Raw genomic sequence first — 20251 nt, 5'->3', positions numbered from 1 at the left:
CCCCGGGCCCTCGGGCAGTGCCCGAGTTTCCAAATGGTCAGTCTGCCCCTGTCCACGACCCTTTCCAAAAAAAAAATGCAAGAGGTAGGAATGTATCTCATAGGAAATCATGTTAAATGGACAGTAGTGTGTTTCTGAAAAATGCTGCGGAGAACGCTTAGGTGTGAACCTGGGCTAAGACCTTGCTGCATACAGTATGTAATTTCAACTAAGCACTGCAGAGTGGTCCTGAACTCATTTCAGCATATAATCGGACCATGAAATGACAGCAACACACTGATGAGATTGTCTCCCTGCTCTCTCCTACTGTCAGCATGTTTCCTTTCAGCACATGTGAAATCCAGCAGATTCTGCTTGACTACTAGCTTTGGATATTTTTGTCTAACTTAATTTATATCTAAAAAATGCTATGAACTGCGAAACAGCTAAATACACACCAGAAATAAATGTATGTAAACCATTATCAGTACTTCCTAAAAAAAAAAAAAATAATACAATGCCTAACAAAGAATTATGTTCAGTCAGTCATATAGTTCACACGTTTGCCACTCTGCATTGCCAACGATCACCAGTTTTCAGGTAATTATGCTAGCATTATTTTTTTTTATAAAATAATGTTTTTTTTAGGGAATACACAGCTGAAGTTTCATAAGGGTGCAAAAGGAAGATTCTCTGTGACTTCATAACACTGTGAATAATCCACCACCAAATGAATTAAATAAACTCACCAGAGCTATATGCTGATCAAATTATAAACCAGCAATAACGCTTGTGCTCTGGGAGCGGTGAATAAACGATGTCCAGATATTAGATGTAGTAATTCTTAATCACGTCCAGGTAATCAATAATGGTGAATCAGTATGAGGGATGAAGTATCACTACCAAGAGCAATACTCTGCAGCCAAGGATCTCATGATGAATCTCTCCATTTAATTCCATACCTCCATATATGTATGAATCACACTCAGGGACAAAGAAAAAAACATGATGGTGCAATACGTTTAAAACATATGAAAATGTAATAAAAGTTCAAGCAACTCACAAACAAGGTGTCCAGACAGACACCAGCTTAATCAGCAATGCACAGCAATGAGGTGATGAACGATCCCCGCTCACCGCGGATCACCTCCGACAAACACTGGGAAAAGAACGTTCTGACGTCAACATCGAGTAGGCCCCGCCCAACACGTTTCGGTACCGCCCCTTGATGACGTCGTGGTGACGAAACGCGTTGGGCGTGGCCTACTCAAATGAATTACTACATCTAATATCTGGACATCGTTTTCACCGCTCCCAGAGCACAAGCGTTATTGCTGGTTTATAATTTGATCAGCATATAACTCTGGTGAGTTTATTTAATTCATTTGGTGGTGGATTATTCACAGTGTTATGAAGTCACAGAGAATATTTTGAGTTCGTTTTTGGACACTAGTTTATTTTTGGACACTTAATATATGGTGATATATATATAGATATATATATTTATTTAGTGCATACCCTTATGAGATTTTGTTCACTTTGCCAAATTAATTGTTTGTGCATATATTTTTTTGGTGGGTGTTGCTGCTGACACGTAGTTTATTATTTTAAAAAGAGTGTGGTGCTTTTTCTTTTTATTTTGTGCAAAAGGAAGATAGCTCATTAGCCATAGACTTTCTCCTGCTAAATCTGGGAACATTTATTTGAATATCAGTGTATATTTATACAGTATATACTGGATATATATTTGTATATATTTATATCAGTCTGAACTTAACTTACATAGTGCAATCAGAGAACAAGTGCACTATGCCCAGGGCTTGTTTTGAAATGTGGTCAACATCCGGAGACATGACACCCATTGTGCTATTGTTGTTTACCTCCCTAGTTTGGCATTCAGGTGCAGCAAACATACAGGTTCACATTACTTTGCGAAGGACAAGGCATGTTAAGCTGTTCTGTCTTTAACACCTGAGTAAATATTTTGGTGAAAGCTTCCGTCTATGCATCTGTCCCATTACACAGCCTAGTATATATGTGGAGTCTGCTTTCTATTTCTTTTCAAATAAAAGGCTAGAACTGCATAATGCATAACATCTAGTAATAATAATCATCAAAATGTCAATGTCTTAAAAAGAACTAAGACTGGTTAGAATGCACATAGTATAAAAGTATAAGTGAATAACTAGCTAGGTGACAATTGTGAAAGAAAATTAATACTTATGTGCAAAAGCAAATAATTACATGGAAACTGCACTCACGATAAATATTGGAATACAAGCTATAAACAAGAACTAAGAACTAAATGTGTTGTGCTTTCCTTTAAATGTGCAATCAATATCAACATCAATAATAATAATACTGATACAAACAATAGCAAGTAAAGCATTCTGAGCAGTGTAGATTGAAAGTGAAATGGAACTTTTTGCTTCAAAGTGCATTACAAAAAAAAGTCCATATCCAGTGGGTATACAGTACTCACACATGCATGCACCAGCCCCTGATGACGTCTCCTTGTGCCGAACAGTGTAAGCAGGAGCCTAGCAGGCTGAGAGCAGGGGGTGAACTGTGTATTACATACTGTATTTTCCTTTGTACAGTAAGTACTCATCTGACTTTTTTATCAAAAGTTTATCTATGCTATGTGTTTTGTCCTTTCTATTTTCTATGGTCCACATATTACATTGCTGAGGGGGTGACTTCTTATTGAATGTGGTGGCCGGTGATTCTCAGTACCACTGTGCATCCACTGGATATGGACATTTGTATTGTGTGATGCACTCTGTCACAAAAATGTTTTTATCACTTTTATTGTACACTGCTCAAAATCTTTTACTTCCCATTGTTTATGTCATCATTATTATTATTAATAATAATAATAATAATAATAATAATAATTGCATATTTAAAAGGAAGTGCAATATATTTAGCTTTTAGTAGCACAAAAGTGCACAGTAGTGTGAAGCCTAGGTTTACGGGGAGGAAACTGGTTGTTAAGCACAAAACTTTGCGAAAAACACCAAAAATGCATGTACATGCATTTTTCATGCACGTTTCCTGTGCTCCCACTGAAGTCTAAGGGGCCAAAATGCAATATGTTGCACCAAAAGAAGCACCCACACCTTTACAAAATCTCACTGCCCCATGTTGCATTGATGTAAACCATAGAGAATAACATGATTTTCATTGTTGTGCATTGCAGCACGACAGCACACGCAAGGGATATCGCACTAGTGTAAATGGTGCCCAAAAGTATAAAACAACTTCTGTAAAGCTTATTATTTTTTATTATATTTTATTATATCATATTAATATATATATATATATATATATATATATATATTTTTTTTTAATTATCATTACAATACATCTTCTTGTAGGTATCTAAATAAATACTGCATATGTTCTAATGTCAAAACTGCTAACAAGATCCATAACTAGGCCACCCACACTGTCATGACAAATATAGGCTCATCAATGCTTCCGGTGCTCCAGGAGGTGAGGTGGGAATAAGTGGAAGATGTTTTACAACTTAGCTTCTTTCAATGATTTTGTAAGAAGAGAAAGACCTAGCATGGGAAGGGAAGCAAAGCAAGAAAACTTCAAACGACCCCTTTGCCAGTTCACCAGAAGTCAAAGAATGAAAACATCTGGGAACTTTGCTTACCTAAATTTTTTGTTAGCCAATACGAATTACCCACTACTGTCACTGATTGCTTTCTGGTATGTGTAGGAAAACCAGGTTATGGAGCACATTGGAAGTACACACGTCTTCTTCCCTGGCAGATTTATAATATAGTAACACTATGGGGTTGAGTTAATAAAACTGGAGAGTGCAAAATCTGGTTCAGCTCTGCATAGAACCAATCAGCTTCCAGTTTTTTATTGGTCAATGCTTAATTGAACAAGCCCAGTTTTAGTAAATCAACCCCTATGTGTTGTCCTGATTAGTAATGAAACCAAGAGATGAGGAGTAAGGATGTCTATAAACACATAGATTTGTCACGTATGTTGAGATGAGAATGTAAACAAAAACAATTGCCAGCAATTAAAAATGATGGAAAAAACAGCGTGCTCCCCCCCTCCAATCCATACCAGGCCCCTTGGGTTCTGGTATGGATCTTAGGGGGAACCCCACCCTACAATGAAAAATGGCATGGGGTTCCCTCCTAATTCATACCAGACCCTTAGGTCTGATATGGATTCTGAGAGCAACCCTATGCTAAAATTTAAAAATAAATGGCATGGGGGTCTCCCCAAAATCCATACCAGTCCCTTATCTGATCATGCAGCCCAGCTGGTCAGGAAAGGGGGGGGACGAGTGATGCAACCAAGAGATGAGGGGTAAAGCCAGCCATACACGCATAGATTTTTTTTGTTCAGCCTGCTGATTGAAAAACATCTAACATATCCCTCTATCCATGCTAAATGACGTGGACAGAAAAACCTCCCTTCTGGCTATTGTATTCTCACAGCCGGCACATGTGGCTATCAGAGTACCTGATCAGTGACTGCAGTTGGTTAACTGGAGTCACTTTTCAGCTGACAATTTTTAGCCCGGCTCCCTCAACAAAAGTTGATGAAACATTTCACTTTTGTCGAGTTGGGTGGCACCCATGGCTCAGATTTTAGCCAATTCAACAGCATTAAGAGGTGATGTTTTATCTTGAGTTACCTCCTACAAAGAACATTGTCACCTTTATTAGGCTACTGCATACTGAACACTGATATAGGGATTGATGACAGTGATGGAGCCACGGGGTTTCTGCATTATATATACAGTCCATATTTCTTAAAATGCTCTATTATAATATTGTTTAATTTCAAAGTTGAGTAGTTCCCTTTAAATGTACAACTATAGCTCTTCTCACAAATGTGAGGCTTACAGGCACTTCTGTTAGTCTCCTGTATGAAGTATTTTTATGTAATTTCTGTCTGATTGACAGTTAAAAGCAGATGCATGCTGAGGCACAGATTAGCATTCATTATGCCTGAGGTGAGTGCTTTCTGTGCCTTTTCTCTTTTCATAATGTAACTCATGAAAATTTGTTAAAGAAAGCCTATCGTCAATTTGTTTCCTTTGTTAAAAATTAGTATTAATATTTACGGTATACATTTTTTTTTTATTTCTACAAGTGTTGTTTTTCCTGCTTGTATCCCTTACAGCACAGCAGAAAGCTCCTTCCAGGAAAAATGGCAATCAATGCATTATTTTTTTATGGAGAGAAGTCTACGAATGGACTGGGCTGCCTGTTTCGTAAAGATGAAGAGAACAAAAGGCAAAGACAGATCAAATACTGCAGATAGCCTTCTGACTACACGGGTGCAAGCTAACTGCAGTGGGCTGAAGGAGAAAAATCCATAGATTCCCCCTATCCATGTTTAACTGCATAGATGTATGAATTCCCACTGATGGCTGTTATATTCTGACAGCTGTGGCTGTCAAAATGCCTAAACCATGACTGTAGCAGATTGGCTGCAATCAACGTTAGACTGACTTTTTTCTGGTTGACTCCTTTGATTTCTCAGTTAAAGTTTGTTGAGCTTGGTGGTGTTGGCAGAGGCACGCAAGGTTTACATTTTGGCTGATTCATAGGAGTCAGCACAAAATGGCCAGTTTAAGCCACCAAAAAGGATGGTAGATTAGGAACTCTCTCCTGCTGTGTAGCCTAGGACTGCTAACTGCTATTATCTTGATGACGACAACATGCAGCTCTTAGCAGTGCACAAGGAACCATAGTGACTCTATAATAAGAAGGTTACCACAGATGAGTAGACCTTTATTTGTACTGTTACAGAAGATCTCAGATCTGCAAATCTTTCACAAGAATCTATTTGTATTCTTCCTGTAACAGTCTACCGTTCTAAGCATTTACCACAAGTAGCCCTATTTGGCTTTTTGTGGCCTGCCAGAAGTAACCGATAATCATAGAATGTTGATGGCTTAGGTTTTTGCTCAATTGACACAATGTCACACTGGAGCTTTTCTTGTCAATGATTTTTATTTCATTGGAAATGACACAATATAAATACTATACTAGATAGGTGCTGGGATTTGTATAGTTCGGATAAGTATAGCTGTGTTTCTTAGCTTCACAGAGAGACTGTTAGGACAAACCTAATTGGCCTCTCTTCTTGACAGAGAGCTGTGATGGATTAGTCAGGTCTGCTCATGACGTTCTGGTGCTGCTGAGTTTGTCTTGAGTTCTGCCCGAGTTCAGGAAGCTATGAGAGCCTTCCAGAACCTGGGAGGGGACTAGGCAAATGAGCAGCATGAATATGGATACAGCCCTGGCCAATTGCAGGGGAGGGTGGCCCCATTGCATGCTGGGAGTGGTATTTATGTTCTGTGAGCACATGGGTTCAAGGTCTTTCCCCATAGAGGGTTGCATCAAGCCAGACTGGAGGCAGGCTTGCCTCTCCTGACACTTGCTGCCATGCGGGCCTGAGGTGGGCGACTTGAGGGCCTGAAGTTAGAGAGAGTGACCATGGTTCTACAGTAAGATGACTGAGGAGAGTCGTCTGTCAAAGATCTGTCTGGTATCACTGGAGAGAGTCACTTGGAAGACTGAAAGGAGGCAACCATTCTGTCCTTGGACTTGTGAGTACAGACGCTGAAAGATCTTGGGGACTCTGTATGCATGCTACCCCTCTGGTGCTTGATAGTCAGCAAGTTAGAGAGAGTGACCATGGTTCTACAGTAAGATGACTGAGGGGAGTCATCTGCCAAAGATCTGTCTGGAAACATTGGAGAGAGTCACTTGGAAGACTGGAAGGAGGCTGCCATTCTGTCCTTGGACTTGTGAGTACAGACACTGAGAGATCTTGGGGACTCTGTATGCTTGCTACCCCTCTGGTGCTTGACAGTCAGCAAGTTAGACAGAGTGACCCTGGTTCTACAGTAAGCTGACTGAGGGGAGTCGTCTGTTAAAGATCTGTCTGGTATCACAGGAGAGAGTTGCTTGGAAGATTGGAAGGAGGCTGCCATTCTGTCCTTGGACTCGTGAGTACAGACACTGATAGATCTTGGGGACTCTGTATGCTTGCTACCCCTCTGGTGATTGATAGACAGCAAGCATCTGAGAAAAGGGAACACTGGTCTAGTGTTCTGAAGAGCTTGTCTAAGTGATGCTACTGCAAAAGACTTTGCTCAGTTCTATTACTTTTGGACTGCCACAGTCTGCCGTACCAGGCCTGTACCTGAGGAGCTAAGCCCTGCAACTACTACTACAGTTAAAGGGACAGTTAAAGGTTGCTCACTCCTAAATCACTTGTTACTACAAATTAAAGAGAAGTCTGCTATCTGCTATCAGCCAGGACTTCAACAGTGCAAAACTAAGAGATCAGCTAGATGTTCGCAGTGTGAATAGTTCTAAATTTGGAGTACCCTACTGAATGCCCCATCCCTATCCCCAGTTCTACAATAAAACCCAAAAAACAAACATCCCCTAGACAAATCATTGAAGTCAACGAGACAAAGAGTGTATGTGTACCTGGCTGTGGAAAATACTTTGTGCCTGGCTGCGGGGCGAAGGAAGGGCGAAACCTGGCAAGAATATAAGTGGCTCCTCTGGGGGTAGTGCTACACTATTATTCATCTAAGTATAAACGTCAGTGTGATATGCTTTAATCTTGCTGACATGCCATCCTATGTACCATTTATATAGCATTTCCTGTTATTTCATCAATGGCAATGGTGCCCCCCCCAGTCACTTTTTGATGCATAGTTGTCATCTACGCGTTTCTAAGTTTTTGAAACACAAAACCATTTTATTGGACCACAGAAAATTACATATAGAATTATAACATTTTCAATCATTTGGAATTACTTTTTTGCATTACTGTAAATGCGTTCACAACCACAATGATCACCATAGAAAAAAATGACATATAGGGAGAAATTTACTAAAACTGAGGCACGCAAAATCTGGTGCAGCTCTGCATAGAAACCAATCAGCTTCCAGATTTTATTGTTCAACTAAGCTTTATTGTCAAAGCTTAGTTGAACAATAATCTTCCCAAATATATTGACATATATTTGAAATGCTACAATTTTGGCCATATTCAATATATTTCAAAATATATTTCAATAAATATATATATATATATATATATATATATATATACTGCATGTCGAAATGCATTTTTTATATATTACAAAAAATATTTTTCAAAATATATATTTTGTAAATATTTTCTTCCGATTTTTTTTTTTTAACATATAACAAAGTAATTTTAACATATATTTTTACATATATTTGTAAATGCATTCCAAAAATGTAGATTTGTATTTTTAAAGACATACTATATATTTTAAATGTATTTTTAAAAATATTTTTCATATATTTTGTAATAAAAACGCATTTCAACATGCAGTGTATATATATATATATATATATATATTTCTTGAAATATATTTTGAAGTATATTGAATATGGCCAAAATTGTAGCACTTCAAATATATATCAATATATTTTGAAGGAATATTTTTAAAATATATTTCAAATATATTTTTCTTCCATGTGGACTACCACCCACAGATGCACCAGATTTTGAGTGTTCCAGTTTTAGTAAATCTCTCCCATACTGTATACTGCTTAGATAGATACTGCCCACGACAACTAGCAGTACCAGTGTGCAATTAATTATTTCACAATAAGCTAGTTATATTGTTTTCAATTAAAAAATGAAACAGTCACCTATGGGATAGGTTTTAAAGTGAACCTATATTGTACGAAATACGAAGGCTGCCATTGCTGACATTCCCTTCTGAATAAACTGGATCCCTGACAACCATGCTAACCAACTGGCTTCAGTACTTTATAGGAAACAGACCTGAAATAAGTATGCAAATCAGAAGTCCTGAGTTCACTTCCTATATGCATGTTCTTGGTCATAAGCTAAGAAATGCAGCCAGGAATCTAGTATTTTCAGAAGGTTGGCAGTGGCGGCATACATGTTCCCCTTGGTGCTGGTTTTCTTTTAACTATATTCTTTCATTTTAATGTCACATTTCTACACACTGCAAATATCCACTTTAGAGAAAAGCTGGCACTCTGCTGAATAACCTTATCAAAAGTTAATTGTTAAAATAGGCAAATAAATGAACACATGTTCAATATGCAAATGCATTTTGGCTGAAAATCCTGAAACATTAGCTATGATTCAGGCTTTTTTAACAGAAATGCTTAAATACCTTAATCAAGTTTTTATTTATTTGCCTATTTTAATAAGAAACGTTTGATACAGATCTTCAGCAGAGTGCCAGCTTTTCTCTACAGTGGATCTTCATTAACGAGAGTCCAGCCATTGTACCATCTCCCTGCAAGCTGGGATAGGATGAGAAGATTGAACATATTCATTTTTTTACTTAAATGTAAATATGCAATAAATAATAATTGTAAGCAAATATGAAATAAGCCATCATTTGACAACTGTGAACATTTCCAACACTACTAGCAACAACAAAAACATTTTATGTGAATCAACTATTCCAAGGATAGGTTCACACCTATGCAGGCTGCGTTTGAACTTTCTGCATTGTGATTTGTGTTGCGTTTTCCGTTTTTACACCTGCATTTTTACTGCATTTTGTAATGCATTTTGCTTTTTTTAAAAATGTTTTTAAAGTTTTCTTGTTGCTAGGCAGATTTAAAATGCAGAACACTTACAAAACATGGCAAAAACTCATCAAAAACGCAATATAAGCTTTTCTGCAGTGTTTCCATTGCAGTCTACGGAACCAAAAAAGCAACTTTTTGTGTTAAAAAAGTCCCTGACCCTTTCCAAAAAACACACCGGGTGAAAACGCGCAGATGTAAACTTGTCCCATAGGAAATCATGTTAAATGGACTGTATTGCATTTCTGCAGAACATTGCGGAAAACGCTTAGGTGTGACCCTAGGGTTACACATAGACCTGAATGTACATTTACACTCTTTGCTATGACAATTTTATAATTTTTTTATCTTCATGAAAAGCACAAAAATCATATCAACTACGGCAAAGAGTGTAAATGACATTCACACTCTTTGCCGTAGTTTATATGATTTTTGTGCTTTTCATGAAGATAACAAAATTATAAAATTGTCATAGCATATTTTCTTAGTGGACAGTATCAGGAATGATCGATACTGTAATTGCTGATCCTTGTTTAAAAGCAAAATGTTAATTTGCCGACCTGATATATTCTATTATTTTGCTAAAACACTAAAGCATGACGTTTTAGTATTCTTTACATTTCTCATACCCAACAATTTTAAACTGCAAAGAGCAGCATGCAAAGTGTTATAACCAATAAGAAATCTTCTTTCATTGTCCTGATTGGTGAACAGATGCAAGAATAAATTTTATTGCTTGATTTGGGTTAAAAAAGTTTAAAATACTACACTGACCATTAAGACAATGCGGACAGCACATCATAAGAAACCAATCTACCTCTGCTATAGGTTAGTTCATTGAACGAAGAATAGTTTGCCATATACATTTTATGTAACAGTGACATTATAGGACAACGATATACATATTTTTAATAGGAATGTAGGACTCACCATTAAGCATGTGACGATTATGACAAATGTGCTGAGGAAGATAATAATAGTGTAAAAACCTTCTTTGGTCCATATTTTATCAGCTTCATGCTGTCCATGCAGTACATTTTTCTTAAAGGTAAAGAAAAAAAGAAAAGGTTTAAGGACATTGAAGTAACAGCATCCAGCCCTCACTTAAGTATACAGAACAGAGGCTCAAATGATTTCTGTTAGACCTACGCATGTTTAAAAGTCTCTTTAATGCTAAAATAATCTTCCCACTCATGTATTATGGTCAGATCTAACTAAAGCAAACATAGTTAATGGTTTTCTTGGAAATCACCTTGCTCATGTAGTAGGTGGGGGCTGATCACCTGTCTGCAGAGGAAAGAGTTAAGAGTAATCTTTCATTTTTCCTTCTCGGCCCCTCCTCTATACACCCACACACTGGTGAAGTCCATGTAACCCTGCCTGTCTTCCTACAGGTAGAAATGAAGTAATAAGCACAAAGGTTTGTGGAACTTGAACTATTTGGATTGCAGTCATTTGTGGTTACTATGTTCCTTACACATTCCGTCCACATGTTATGCCTTCGGTTTTTATACAAATTAGACCGCACAGCCTCTACAATGCGAGAGCAACGATGAGATACATAGATCACTGCAAGCACAAATATACTTTGCTGACAAATTTTAAAATATTAAGATTTGTGTGTGTGTTGGAGGCAGGATGATTATTCCTCCTTGTTGTAACAAAATTCACAAAGCTACATACAGAAAAGATGCAGAAACAATGGTATGTCATTTTATTTTAAAGGATTGCAACCATTTGACATACTGCAGATTACTAACAAAATAAAATTATTATTATACAGGATTTATATAGCGCCAACAGTTTGCACAGTAGTTTACAAAATGAAGATAGACATGACTATTGCACCAGAGATAGGCTCGTCCACTTCCCCATTACCACCATTACCGTTCCGCACCAACCCCCTTCCCCTTAACCAATTATACTAACAAAAGACATGACACCAATTTTGGAGTAAATGGCCAACATGGCCTTTTATTAACAACTCAAGTTACAATACACCAACCATTCCTTATAACAGAAACCCAAAGAATTGTTGTTGGTCTTCGAAGGCACCCCAAACAATCCGAAATGCACCTGCGGACAACCTATACACTAGGCCTCCAGCCGCAACCAACCAGCTCGGAGACAATCATACTGTCCGCAGTGCAGCACCACCACCTTCCAGTTAAACCTTGGTTAACTGGGAAAGTCCCCGGGGCATCCCATACCACCGATGGGTCCCACACCATTGTTGTTTACCTTCCAAATAAGAACCGCCTCCAAAGACCAACAACCGCCCATGAACCAACATAATCCCCCCTCTACCTGGAGGGACCCAAAAACTCACCCAAACAGGGAGGGCGGGAGGGAAGCTCACACTTCTGCCGTCCAGCTAAACTGACGCCCCCCTCACAGAACCTCCCACCCTAAGGTGCTGCAAAACCCCACCTACACCAACCTCTACCAATCAGCTACCCCCCACTAACAATAACAAATGCCCCTGGAGCTAACCTTAACCCTTTCTGCTCCTCCCTCCCCCACTCTGGGCCTAGTCATGTATGCCCTGCGCTATTTCTTCTTTATTTTCGCTAGGGGCATTTATTTACAGTTGCAATACAATTTGGTACAAAAGGAAGCAGAGCTTTCCCTCGCTCCCCCCAGCTAGTCTGGGGTTGTGATGTTGCTCGTTGGTATTGGCATTCTGGGACCCCTGCTCTTGGTCTTGTTATCTTTTTTCTTTTGTAGTCCTCTTTCCTTTTCTTTTTCTGTGTTTTTTGGTGTGGCAGTGGATAGCTGTCTTTAGTTACTGTAGGTGTTATGCTAATATTTTTGTAATTTATGCACCATTGATAGCCCCTGCGTGGGCGCACCTTTTGCTCTGTTGGTGTTAGATCACTGTTTTTTCGAATTTTTTTATGTGCAATTGATAGCCCCTGCATGGGCGTGTTTTGTTGCTCTTGTCTTAAACTGTTTATAAATTAATACAAATATTGAAATACAAGAGGAAGCAGAGAGCCCTGCTTGTTAGAGCTTACTCAGCCCCCCTTCCCACACCTGTACATACTTAGCCCCCCCCCATATCTGTAAACACTCAACCCCCCACCTGTATTATTATTATACAGGATTTATATAGCACCAACAGTTTGCGCAGTGCTTTACAAAAAGAAGGTAGACATTACAGTTACAATATTATTTGATACAAGAGGACACAGAGGGCCCTGCTCATTACAGCTTACAGTTTAGGAGGAAGGGTTGAGTGATACAAAAGGTAATAGCTGTGTGGGATAAGCTGATGGAGGAAATCAAAGGCAGTTTACTCGTTAGAAGCAGGATAGGCTTCTTTAAGGAGAAAGGTTTTCAGGGATCGTCTAAAGATGGATAGATTAGGAGATAGCTAGACAGATTGGGGTAGGGAGTTCCATAGGATGGGAGAAGCTCAGAAGAAGTCCTGTAGGTGAGCATGGGAGGAGGTGACACTGGAACTAGAGAGCAGAAGATCTTGGCAGGATCGATGAGAGCGGTTTGGTTGATATTTTGAGACCAGGTTGGTGACATAGCTGGGGGTTGTGGATGGCTTTGTAAGTTGTTAGTATTTTGAATTTTATTCTTTGGGTTATTGGAAGCCACTGGAGGGATTGACAGAGAGGGGTAGAGGACACTGATTGGAGGTCAGTGGAGGGATTGGCAGAGAGGGGTAGCAGACACTGAACGGTTGGTAAGGTGGATGAGCCTGGCAGCAGTATTCACGATGGACTAGAGGGGGGATAGCCTATGTAAAGGTAAGCCAATGAGGAGGGAGTTGCAGTAATTGTAAAAGTGCAGTGAATTAGGAGCTTTGTGGTACCATTAATTAAAAAGGGGTGTATTCTGGAGATGTTGCAGAGGTTGAGGCGGCATGATTTGGACAGGGATTGGATGTGGGCCTGAAAGGATAATTCAGAATCCAGAGTTACACCTAGCACCCTGGCATGTGGGGATGGGTTGATATTTGTTCCATTGATCTTGAAGAAGAAATCAGGAGAAGGGGCAGGTGGGGAAGGAGATATTATGAGCTCAGTTTTGGATAGATTGAGTTTTAGGAAGTGGTGTGACATCCAGACTGATGTGTCTGTTAGTAAATCGGTTATATGTGAGGAAATTCATGGGGTGAGCTGAGGAGTAGATTAACCTCCCTAGCGGTCTGATTATGTCCATATTTCTGTGCTCAAAGCGGTATATTTTTTTGCATGGGAATATGTAGTTTTTTTATTGCAGGCCTGTAATTTTTAGGAATAACTCACTGAAACTGTCTGAACAAAAGTCTAGTAAACATCCCGGGTATGATCAAATTTGAAACACAAAATCATAAATTATAATTTAATAAATAATCATAAAAAATAATAATATAATAATAAATTTAAGTTCGCACATCACTGAGCAAAGTCGCAAAATCGTTTTCAGTGTCTGATGATGAATTCCCCCACGAATCATTATCACTCAATTCTGCAAGTGATTCTAATTTACTATCGCTGTTCTCTAGCTGGTCTAAAACCACTTTTGACCTAAAGGGACGCTTTTTGGACGCCATGGACATTTCTCAGTTTCCAGGCAGAAAGAACAGTAAAAATGCAGGCAGGGCACAGGACAAAGCACTAGGGACAAAATGTATGTGAAATGGTTTGATACAGTAATGTTTTACTATGTGATTTTAGTGTATTTAGTGAATGTCACTTTTACAACTTTCAAATTTCCCTCCAGTTCCATCCCCCGTACGTCGCGACGTCGCAGGGGACGGAACCCAGAAGACAGATGCCAGCATCGGCCAGAGGACATTGCAGGGGACGCTGCAGGGAGGACATCGCAGGAGCGCAGGACAAGGTAAGTGAAGAAGAGATAGCGGAGTAGCGCTGCAAGGTATTCCCGAATGTAGCTCGGGGTTACCGCTTGTGGTGCTGAAACTTTACCCCGAGCTACACTCGGGAATACCGCCAGGGAGGTTAATGGATTAATCTTTCCATTGTGTTCAGTTGGCCAGACTTACTAAAGGAGTAGTGGCTGCTCACTTAGCAAAGTGAATGTTCTATTTGTAAAGTGAATGGTCTAATAACTTAGTAAGTGCCCTGTCACACTGGTGAGATTTCAGGTGCAATTTGCGAATTGAAATCGCACCTGAAATCGCTTCTAATTAATGTGAATGTCAGTGTCTTAACATTTGCTGCGATTTCCTGCAGAGCAATTTCTAAAGTTGTTCCTGCATTACTTCTTCTGCAGTTTTGATGCGATTTCACATACATAGAATATAATGGAAATCGCGTTGCAAATTGCAAACATTCCTTGAAAATCTTTGCAAGTAGAAATAAAGTCTTCAGAAATCTCACCTGAAATTGTGCTGATATTGCATGATTTTAAATTGCAGCGGTGTGACCGGTGACTCAACATGATGAAGCTGTGCTGACTTTGAATATCCAATCACGTGCAAGGTGAATAAAAAAAAATTTTTTTTGCTTGCACTTGATTGGATAATTCTAATAGAACACAGTTCTATTACATTCATAAAATGCATAGTTCACCTTTACCAATAAACTGCCTGTGCAAATAAGCGATGTCTGTAGATAAAAACGGCTGTGCAACTTTACCCAAAATATATCTATGTATCTATCTATGTATCTATCTATCTATCTATGTATCTATCTATCTATCTATCTATCTATCTATCTTACAGAATCTCTATTCATCTGTTTATGTATCTATGTATCTATGTATCTATCTATCTATCTATCTATCTATCTTACAGAATCTCTATCCATCTATCTATCTATCTATCTATCTATCTATCTATCTATCTATCTATCTATCTATCTTACAGAATCTCTATCTATCTATCTATCTATCTATCTATCTATCTATCTATCTATCTATCTATCTATCGTTAAATGGTAAAGTGGTACAAACTTTTTTCCCCAGCACCATTTAAAAGCAGCACTGCACAGTTACCCTAAGGCTGCTGCTGTGCCCGTCAATCACAGACATAGTGTACAGGGCCAATCTGAGCGGCTCTGTGACAGTATGATTCTAAAGGCCCAACTCACCCCCCCCTTCCCCAATTAAATTTGCATTACCAGTGATCCCACTTCTGAGTATGGGGGAGCTATTGGTCTGATGCTGCATCTGTCCCCTGCCTGCTGTAAGTGTGAGAACTCAGCGATCACATGACCACTGATCACTGAGTTCTTACCACCGCTTTGAGCAGAGAGCTGGGCTGTAGAGGGGGAGGGAGCGATTTAAGCAGATCATTGAGAGGCTGAGCCAGGTGCCGCTCCAGACTCTGGGGAGGATCCTGACTTTAAAGTTGGGATCTTTCCCCAGCCTGGAGGTGCTGAGTGAGGGGCTGTCAGCTGAAAACGGGTCACAGGAGTGCAGAACGAACTGCACTCCAGTGAACCAGAGGGGAATACAGCCAAAAGAGCTTTGGCTGTACGTCTCCTTTAAGAAACCAAAGTGATTCATTTATAATTGTGTAAAACTTTCAGTTTCTCTGTTAAAACCAACTGTTTGCTAACTTCCTATTTCATAATGTGTGTTCATACTTGGTAAACAACGGTTATTCTGAATATTTTACATTCCTTGCAGATATTTAATCCCAATATCCTTCATGTCAACAAACTGGAATGCAAGGTGATACAGTCAACTGGATGGAACTATTATTTTTCTAGATTAGAACCTCAGAAGTAAATTCAAGTTAATTGTTATGGTCAAACCTTCAATTGTTCTTTCCTCCAGTTTTCATGTATGCTCAGCATAAGCTAACTATGGCAAACATGCTGTTGTGAGTGTGTGCTGCCTTAATATACTGTAAACATGTAACTTCTTGCACTGAATATAATATTCATTAGTCTACCTTTAATTAAAAATGTCACAAAGCACTGAAGTGGTCACAACAGACACCTAATGATGGCCTCACACAATCAGACTTTGTTGATCTGACAGGTCAGTAAAATTGTATATATTTGTGTAGTGTTATTGTTTAGCTGACTGTATGCAATTGTAATGAATTGCTTAGGTATGGACTCACCATACAGGTTTTGGTAATTGTTGTTATTGTAGCTATAAAGGTCATTGCTGTCATGCCGCTGGCTCTACTAAGTGGTGTTGGCCCTGGAATTGTTCAGAGCAAAAAGTATGTTACCAGCTAATCAAGGATCTTCAGTACGGGTCCAAAGCTTCATTCAGCGATCACATCATAATTTCAGAGGCAACGTTTCAGAGCCACGCAGGACCCCTTCATGACCTCTTGGACCATCGTCACCTGCCTGATGAAGGGGTCCTGCATGGCTGCAAAACATTGCCTCTGTAATTATGATGTGATCATTGAATAAAACTTTGGACCTGTTCTGAAGATCCTTGGTGTGCTGGTGACATACTTTTTACTTTTAATATCTTTGTTTTTTCAGCCGGTGGTCACTTATAATCACAGCCATTTTTCAGGAACATGTACATTGAGAATTGTACATTTGTACCCCCGGAACTGTGCAGACCACATTACATGGGAGATCAACTAGTCACAGCTCAAGGAACCCCTAGAAATCTGCGGAGGAACCTTATAGTTCCATAGTGTCCTGGTCAACAGTCGTGGATCTAAAATATTAAATATAATAAAAGATCTGACTGTAGCCAGCTTAACACATGGCAAAATATTTCAACATAGCACAAGGGTACTAAGTAACCCATCATTTTACCTTTTGTGTGGGTCTTGTTTCGTATTTCAAAACAGAATCACCTAACCCTAACACTATGTCTAACAATAGTTTATTATATTAGTTGGTAGTTATGTGGCATTTTCATTAAAAAGTCCTGAATTCAATAATGACTCATACAGTCAAATATTTTTTGTTGTACCCTTTTAACTCATTCCATAAAGTAAGTGGAATCACAACATGCTAAAGAAATGGAATAAAATTTTTGAGTGTTAAAAATGAATTAATGTAGGGAATGGATGCCTGACTAACACTAGATTTTTTCATCACGAGAAAACTGCAAAAAAAGTACAGCAGCATCTGCATCCTTTGTTGGAGTATTGAAAGTAAAGATATATACTTGGTATGTAATGCCTTAGAAGCTCGCTGCACTGGAACTAAGGGGACAAGCCCAACCCCTGAAAAACAATCCCACACCATAATCACCCTATACCAAACTCTGCTCTGCATTGCACTTGGTGATGTAAGGCTTGGATGCAGCTGCTCGGCCATGGAAACCCATTCCATGAAGCTCTCTACACACTGTTGTGCTAATCTGAAGGCCACATGAAGTTTGGAGGTCTTTGGTTATTGACTCTGCAGACAGTTGGCGACTTCTGCGCACTGTGCGCTTCAGCTCTGTCATTTTACATGGCCTACCACTTCGTGGCTGAGTTACTGTTGTTCCCAGTTGCTTCCACCTTGTTATAACACCACTAACAGTTGACCATGGAATATTTAGAAGCAAGGAAATTTCATGGATGGATGTATTGCATACAAGCACGTGGGGCCATACAAACTATTGAGTACCATTCTGAGCTGCTGCAATTAAATTTCAGCAAAATGGACCAGCCGGCTGCATCATTTTTTCACTTTGATTTTCGTGGTGTTTTTGAATTCAGTCCTCTGTAGGTTGATTAGTTTCATTTTCATCAAACAATGGGGCATCCTTATGTTCCTAACACATTACCCTGTCCATATCATATATAGATATCCAACATGATATTTTTCCCCAATAAGATCTGATGTGTTTTCAAATTGTTCCTTTAATTCTTTTGAGCAGTGTATATATATATATATTGCACAGGTGGCAACCTATCACAGTACCACACTTGAATTCACTGAGCTTCTGAGAGCGACCCATTCTGTCACAAATGTTGGTAGAAGCAGTCTGCATGCCTAGGTACTTGATTTTATAAACATGTGGTCATGGAGGTGATTGGAACACCTGAATTCAATGATTTGGAGGGGTGTCCCAATACAGTGTGTGTGTATAAATATATATATATATATTGTATATTGGCAATGAGGATATATTGGTATTGTAATTAGAGATGAGCGAATTATTCAAAAATTCGGTTCGGCTGATTCGCCGAATTCGCCAAATAAATTCGCTTCGAGCCGAATATATTTGCTGCGAATTTAACTTATAAAAAGGGTGTTTCTAGGCTTCAGAGAGCCTTTATATTAGTGCAGAACACTGTACCTTTAATTTAAATGCCCTTGGAGTCTGCTGGGGAAGAGAAATAATACTGTCAGTCAGTATGACATGCAGATGAGTGCCGTCGATCTTAGAATCACCGCACACTTCACTCATTTGGGCAGTCACGGGGCCAAAACCAGAGTGTGGAGCCACAGTGTGGCGGTGGAGGCAGCAGCAATGGGAGGCCATACAGCACCCTATGACAAAATGGAACCCACCAGCAGTGTGAGGAGACCTGAAAGTGGCACATGGCAGAGTGTGGCGATGGAGACAGCAGCAATGGGAGGCCGTACAGGGACCCATGACACACTCTGGTTCTGGCAGCAGCATGAGGAGGCGGTACAGGGGCCCATGACAGATTACGGGCCTGGCAGCAGCATGAGGAGTCGGTACGGGGGCCCATGGCAGATTACGGGCCTGGCAGCAGCATGAGGAGGCGGTACAGGGGCCCATGGCAGAGTGGCGGAGCGTAAGCAGCAAAAATTGAAGGCCATTCAGAGGCCTATGTTAAAAAGTCCCCCCAGCAACAGCGTGGGGAGACGACTATCAAGAGTCCAATGGCAGAGTGGCGGAGCAGAAGCAGCTTCAATTGAAGGCCATACACAGGCCTAGGTTTAAAAGTCCCTCACAGTTAATTCCAATAACGAACTCTACTCCTCCGTGCAATCTACTTACGAGACCCTGGGCAGGTCTGGGTCCAATTTGTGGTAGAGACTGGTTTTGTTCAGCCATGCTTGAGCGAATAATAACAGGTCTGTGCTGCCCTTTGGTGTCTGGCTTAATGCGCACAACACTGAACGTCCCAGCGTTTGTCAACGATTTGCCGTTAAGTGATGCAAACCCGCTGAACCACGTTCATGAGGAGCCGGTACAGGGGGCCATGAATCAGTATGGACCTGGCAGCAGCGTGAGCAGACGACAGAGGCACATGGCGCAGGGTGGCGGTGTAGGCAGCATTATTCTGAAGCCATACACAGGCCTAGGTTAAAAAGCGGAAGCCGTCAGCAGCGTGAGCAGACGACAGAGGCACATGGCGCAGGGTGGCGGTGGAGGCAGCAGCAATGGAAGGCCATACAGCACCCTATCACAAAATGGAACCCACCAACAGTGTAAGGAGACCTGAAAGTGGCACATGGCAGAGTCTGGCGATGAAGTCAGCAGCAATGGGAGGCCGTACAGGGACCCATGACACACTCTGGACCCGGCAGCAGCAAGAGGAGGCGGTACAGGGGCCCATGGCAGAGTGGCGAAGCGTAAGCAGCTTAAATTGAAGGCCATACAGAGGCCTATGTTAAAAAGTCCCCCCAGCAGCAGTGTGGGGAGACGACTATCAAGAGTCCAATGGCAGAGTGGCGGAGCAGAAGCAGCTTCAATTGAAGGCCATACACAGGCCTAGGTTAAAAAGTCCCCCCAGCAGCAGTGTGGGGAGACGACTATCAAGAGTCCAATGGCAGAGTGGCGGAGCGGAAGCAGCT

The 20251-nt window shown here is 40.2% G+C and overlaps 1 protein-coding gene across 1 annotated transcript in view; it reads right to left on the bottom strand.

Annotated features, from left to right (window-relative positions):
* PTPRR (protein tyrosine phosphatase receptor type R) overlaps positions 1 to 20251 on the bottom strand; it is a 227503-nt gene that overhangs the window by 95630 nt on the left and 111622 nt on the right. The window contains exon 5 of the mRNA XM_089674106.1: positions 10530 to 10640. Coding sequence (XP_089530232.1) covers positions 10530 to 10640 — 111 coding nt within the window. The remainder of the gene's footprint in view (positions 1 to 10529; positions 10641 to 20251) is intronic.

This window comes from Staurois parvus, unplaced genomic scaffold, assembly GCF_062004578.1.
Source record: "Staurois parvus isolate SC_StPar_1 unplaced genomic scaffold, SC_StPar_1.0 ptg000147l, whole genome shotgun sequence".
NCBI classification, from domain to species: domain Eukaryota; kingdom Metazoa; phylum Chordata; class Amphibia; order Anura; family Ranidae; genus Staurois; species Staurois parvus.
Note: the sequence above shows the minus strand (reverse complement) of the source record. Positions and strands in the feature narration are given on the sequence as shown.